Source organism: Arvicola amphibius, chromosome 2 (genome assembly GCF_903992535.2).
Source record: "Arvicola amphibius chromosome 2, mArvAmp1.2, whole genome shotgun sequence".
Taxonomy (NCBI): Eukaryota; Metazoa; Chordata; class Mammalia; order Rodentia; family Cricetidae; genus Arvicola; species Arvicola amphibius.
This window is the reverse complement of record NC_052048.2, coordinates 137,920,260-137,926,169: the sequence shown is the minus strand read 5'-3', so window position 1 is coordinate 137,926,169 and position 5,910 is coordinate 137,920,260. Positions and strand designations below refer to the sequence as shown.

At 49.7% G+C, this 5,910-nt stretch overlaps 1 protein-coding gene across 1 annotated transcript; it reads left to right on the top strand.

Annotated features, from left to right (window-relative positions):
• Nucleotides 1–1,133: 1,133 nt before the first annotated feature.
• Nucleotides 1,134–3,497, top strand: Prr15 (proline rich 15). Its single transcript, XM_038321054.1, has 2 exons — nt 1,134–1,435; nt 2,942–3,497. The coding sequence occupies exon 2, from the start codon at nt 3,117–3,119 to the stop codon at nt 3,495–3,497; it is 381 nt and encodes a 126-aa protein (XP_038176982.1). The 5' UTR covers nt 1,134–1,435; nt 2,942–3,116.
• Nucleotides 3,498–5,910: the final 2,413 nt, after the last annotated feature.

Sequence of the window (5,910 nt, the reverse complement as noted above, 5' to 3'; positions counted from 1 at the left end):
GAAACAAATCACTGTTCAAATACACAACTGTGTTCCTCGTATTTTTTATTTAAACCCAAACTAAGGCATCAACAGAGTCCTTGTATTTTCCTCCTCCTTGGTGTATTGAAAGGCTCTGTAAAATTCCTGCCTATCAAATCTACATTGCAAGGGAGTTGAGTAGGTGTCCTGTCTCCCACCAGGTTTACTCTGCAGAAAGTGCTCTGTCTGGACTGCAAATCTTAGAGGCCAGGAGTTCCTACTTGTATGTCCGTGAGCTCAGAGAGCCCAAGAATCGCTCTTTCAAGACATCCTGCAAGGCAGTGGAGCAAATTGTAGCTTCTCCTTCATTAGAAAAAAAAATGTCTCCTCTAATACTGTAGTCAAATAATCAACTAGCTGAAGCGCCCTGCACAGTAACGGAGCCCACTGCCTAACTTTCGCGGTGACTCAGGGATGGAATTATATTTCGGGAAGCTGTCGGTTCGTTGGACACTCAAACCTGAATGACAGTACCATGGTAAGAACCAGGACCGACAGGCTGCTATCACGTGGCGGTTAAGATAGAGTCAAAACTCCAACCCTCCTCCTTTCCGCTTCAGGAGGCATTCCTGGGCAACTGTTTAACCTTCTCGTGTCAAAGTTTCCTTGCAGGCCTGGAGAGGGTCACAGTGCCTAGTCCTGGGGTGCTGTGATGAACAAGAGGGTTAATCTACTCAGTACTAGGAATAGCGCCCAGTGACAACAAGGACATGTTTTGTAACATTCAGCCTTTTAACTGAGAGCGTTAGAAACTCCCCAACATGTCCGAGTTTGAATCAGCGCTTGGGATTAGAAAATTTAAAAGCCTGGGACTCAAACCTTAGAGCGAGAACGGAACACGGACAGGGCGCGGCTCAGTACAGCTTTTTCTCCAATCAGAGTCCTCAAGGCTGAAGTCACGTATGCGACCTCGTCCAATCTGGTCCTTAGGAGGGCGGGAACTCCTGCGCCTACCTGCACCTGTAGCTGGGTGGCAGCCTCCTGTCCCACCCTGACCCTCCCCGCCTCCGCGTCTCAGTCCTTTGGCCAGCCACCAGCAGGTGGGCAGATGTCTCGGTGCGTTCCTACAGACGCTCAGGAAGAGCGAGTGCGCAGGAGTCGGCGGCCGAGGTTCCATCTCTCAGCGGCCCGGGAACAGTGCAAGGAGGGAAAAGGGACGCGCCCCAGAATGTGAGACTCCCACCAGGAAAAGCAGTCTGGGCTCGTCCTGGGGCAGCGGATCTGACAGCCCCTGCGACCTAAGCGGACCGTGCTGCCAGCCCTGGGTTGTCCCCGCAGTGTGCGGGAATCAAAGGTGTTGGGCCAGACCAGCAAGAACGATTCCTGCATTTCTCCGAGACCGCGCCAACCTGCACAGCGCCTAAGCTTCAGGCAGCCCCTAGACGTCCCTTGGTGACCCTGAAAGCCCCTGCAGGTGAGCGAACCAGAGTCCCTCTGCATCTGACTAGACAGACCCTAGAGCTGCGATGTCCCTCGGGAATGCTGCCCCACGCCTGGCGGTGCCCCTCCTCCTGCTGCCAAAGGAGAGACCCCCCCAGAACAGTGCTCTGCCTACTTTTACATTATTTGTCTTCTTTTCCTTGCGCAATGCTCACAAAGTCTTTCCCTGCACACCAAGTTGATCACTGAGGAGAAGAAAGTGTCGGGTGGAGGACCAAGGCCACCATTAATAAGTGCCTTGGGGGCAAGGGTTTGTTTTTCCAATCTGCGGGGTAGGAGGGAGTAGGATGTTTGCAAACCTCACTGCAGACGACGACTGAGGGTGTAGGCGCCGTTCATAGGGAATGAATTTTGGGCCGTTTCTGATTTCGAGTTGGGGCATCCTGGGGAGGAGATAGTGCCAGTGGCCGCAGCACTGCCTCCCGTAGGCGCAGAGACTTCCTCTCTCGGGTAGTTCCGGGAGAACCTGCAACAGCAAACAGCGACCCAAGATTCCCTCTTTTGAGCACTCTCGAATCCTAGGAGCTCGCCGCGCGTGGGATGCAAAGCTCGGAACCAAAATCTAGAAATGGGTGGTGCTCGAGAGCCCTGCCCACTCTCGGTGGTCGTGTCCAGTTGCAGGGGCCCGGGAAGTGTGCCAGTGGTCTGGCTTGCAGTATTAGAGGTTTGGGGGACGCGTTATTCACTGTTTGGGGGAAGAGGGATGTTTCTCTGGAGTTCTGGTTGCGCTCTGTCATTTGGAGGATGGAATCGCGCAAGTGAAAGTACCAGAAGTCTTTAGTTTATAACTAAAACGTTTGAGAGTTGGAGCGCTAGGGGAAGACGGGCTGGGCCCCGTGGCCTTCCTACCATCGCGATATTGGCCTCTAGGGAGTAAAAGGAAGAGTAGGATGGTGGTTTTCAAAGGAAGTTAAGTCTAGACTGCCTCTGAAAGTCACAAGGCAGAAGTGGTTTGAAGCAGTTTGGTGTAAACACAACAATATGCTTGGCTGTCTGGCTTTCTCACTTGGATACACTCCCAAGCATCATCTTTCAACATCATAGGAAAAGGTTTTAGAGAAATTTGGGTCTGTTTGCTTTATCTTCATTGTTCATCTGTAATTGGCAACTTGCTAGGTAGCCCCACCCCCGCTCCGGCATCATCCTCCTTCCCTGTTGCTCCTCTGAAGAAAAGGGGTTCAAGGGCAGGTGGGCACCTAGAGTGGTCCTACAGTCAGGTGGAGTGGCAGGCCAGGCCATAATCCCTTTGGAGCCAGGTTGATCAAGGTGGTCAGGCCCTCCACTGGGTGGCTACTGCACTTACTTGGGAGCTAAAGCTTTAAAGGTTGAGGAGATCTTGTAGATCAGGTGTATCACACTGGAGGTCACTGGGTTCACCACGCCTGCTGCAGCGCCATGGCTTGGAACCCCAACTCATAGGAAAGGGTGATAGGGAGCCTGTTATTTGACCAACTCAAGTTTTGTTTTTCTCCCTGTGCAGGGCGCTCCTTGATTCCCACCAGGCAGCCTGCCAGCGTGGAAGAATCCTGGGAGGACTGGAGTGAACTGTCTTGAGACCACCAAGTCGGGGGGAGGGACCTCCTGGCTCAGACCCTTCCCTCCTGGCTCAGGCCCTTCCCCACCCGGGGCGAGCGTGGTCGCCAAACGTGCAGACCATGGCGGACAGCGGCGGCTCCACCAGCAACTCCAGCCCCTGGTGGAAATCTCTAACCAGGAAGAAAAGCAAAGAAGTCACCGTGGGAGCACAGCCTCATGTTCAGCCAGAGGCGGAGGATCACACACCGCCTTACTTGGATCGGACTAGCAGCTCTGGAGAGAACCAGCACTCCGATGTCCTTGGGGACACACGAGAGCCCCCCGGGTCAGATAAGTTGGGTGAGGAGAAATCAGGCAACAGCCGGCGTAATTTGAAGATCTCACGCTCTGGCCGATTTAAGGAGAAGAGGAAAGTACGTGCCACACTGCTTCCCGAAGGAGACAGGTCCCCTGAGGAGGAGGCCGATTTTCCGGATGACCCCCAGGAGGACAAGCAATAGCCTGAGCAAACTTCCAGGACTGTCTCTCTCTGAGGAGAGAAAAATCACTATTACCCGAGCCCTGGTCCTTGATGTCCTACCGAACTTCAGAATATTCAGAGGGCCAAAGGCCTTCAAAGATTTACTTTTTTTTTCTAGAAAATGAAGTGTCAGCCGAGTCTTCAATAGTCCATGACTCAAAGACGAGTAAGTATTTATTTGTGGGAAGGGTAGACAGTTGCTTCTGAGGAAGTTGGTTTTTTAAAAAGTTGTTCTGAGGCATTGCTGTTGTTCCTGTCATCTGTGGGAGTGGAGAGGCTGGATGGCTCTTTCAGAGGCAATGAGTATGTGACCATCTCTCTGACTTCCCAAATGAGGAAGCCATGCCCTTGTCGGGGACTCCGGAGAGCAAATTACAGTACTGTTTATAATGACTGAGAAACGCACTTTAGGGTACTACCCTAGATTTATTCCTATGTGAAGGGATGGAAGCCCCCCACCCCCACCCCCAGTTTAGAAGCATTCAGAAGGTTGTTTTAAATGAGGACCGCAAAGCTGTATGCCGGTTTATTGTGCACTATTAAAACTGTTGAACTGTAATACTTAAGGTGACTTTGTGTTTTTTCCTATTCTAACTCTGAAGCTCGTCCCGCTGAGAAACAGGCCTGCAATGTCCCCAAGTGACAAGGTTAATTATTGGCCACGCAGCTACAGTTGGAAAGCTGCTGGCCCAAGAACTTTTCTAGAAACCGGCAACACCCAGCTTGAACCAGTTTGCCAGATATTTCAACTTGCCAACCAAATTCAATGGAAGGGAGGGACCGATTCATGCTACCTAAACTCTCCTGTTCCCTCGGTGCGTTTCCACAGAGTAACTCACAAAGCCAATAATGCGTCCTTTTCAGTATCCATTGTGAGCCCCGCAGGAATTGTCCAAAAACATTTTAACGCATGGGCTGAGCTCATTCACTTTGTGCAGAGCTGCCTTCCCCACCTGTTGCTTCAAAGCCTGTGTCATTTAGCCTCAGTCCACATTTATCTAGTTTCAAGGCCTTTGATCTGTCAAGCCGAAGATTCTTAAAAAGAAAACAAAACAAAATCTACCTGTTTGTTCTTATTATGAACTTCCAGCAGAGGAGGAAATGAATACCACCTGCTTTCAGCAAATTGCGAGAGTTTGGTACCCTAGTGAGAGGCACCAAGAACTCTTCCCTGCACAATCCCCATCATTCACAAACAAATGCAGAGACATTGCCCACACCAGAAGGGTTGTCCTTTTAGTCAGTAACAAGGAAACAGGTGGAGAGGCTCCATCTTTTATATGTGAAGCCTGGGGTGTTGTTGCTTTTGAATTATTTATTTTAGGAAATGGTAAAAGAACGTTGGCTAGATAAAGACATCTCACAGAGATATTTGATGAGGATGGCTAATGCGCATTGACATGGATGGCGAGATTGAGCTCCACCATACATAATGGAGTTAATGATCTGATACCTCAGTTTCTACACACCTAAGACCTTCCTCCTCAGGAAAATCCTGGAGGTTACTATCCTGGTGATTACAAATACCTTACACTGGAATGGGGAAAATGCATTTTCCCTCTTATTGTTGTTTTATAATCTTTGTAAGCACGACAAAACTTTCAAAGTGCATTTAGGACCAGAAAGCATGTGGCCAATATCTCTGGTGGGAAGGCTTCTTGGATGAGGAAGATTTCCCATGATTTTAAATGGACTTCCTATATCTAGATTCAAATGAAAGAGAGTTGAGACATCAAAATGGACGAAAGACTGTGTAGGTGATGGGCTGGAGTGAGCAGTTAGATGTTGAGGAAGGAGGTTCTGGAGAAACTTTACAAGACAACTCAGTTTCAGCTTGTGGGGAAATAAAAACTAGAGTAGGCACCTGTGCAAAATGTCTTCTGCCCTCAGCAATACTGCAAGCCAAGACCGTTCTCATCTGTAAAATGGGTCTACACTTGAACAATTCAAAAATCTTCTAATTGCGCTTTCATCAACTGTGTTATCGTTTCAGGCCTGGAGAGATGGCTCAGTGGTTAAGAGTACACTGGCTGCTCTTCCAGAGGACCTGAACTCAAATCCCAGTCCGCATGTCAACTTACAACCACCTATCACGGTGGCCCAATGGGATCTGATGCCCTCTTTTGGGGTGCAGATCTGCATTCAGACAAAACACCTATATACATAAATAAATAGGTCTTAAAAACTAAAAACAAAGAACTCTTCTGCTTCTCCTAAAGAATTCCTCTAAATCCACAAAAGCGCTGGCATTTTCCCAGCTTCCGCGTGTGGTGTTGGATCCCGTCCAACTCTGTAACTGCATGGATATCCAATCGCAGGCCCAGAGCGTAGGACTTAGGAACACGGCATCCTTACCCCGCTATTCTGAAAGGAAGCCCTGCTCCAGGCAGTTA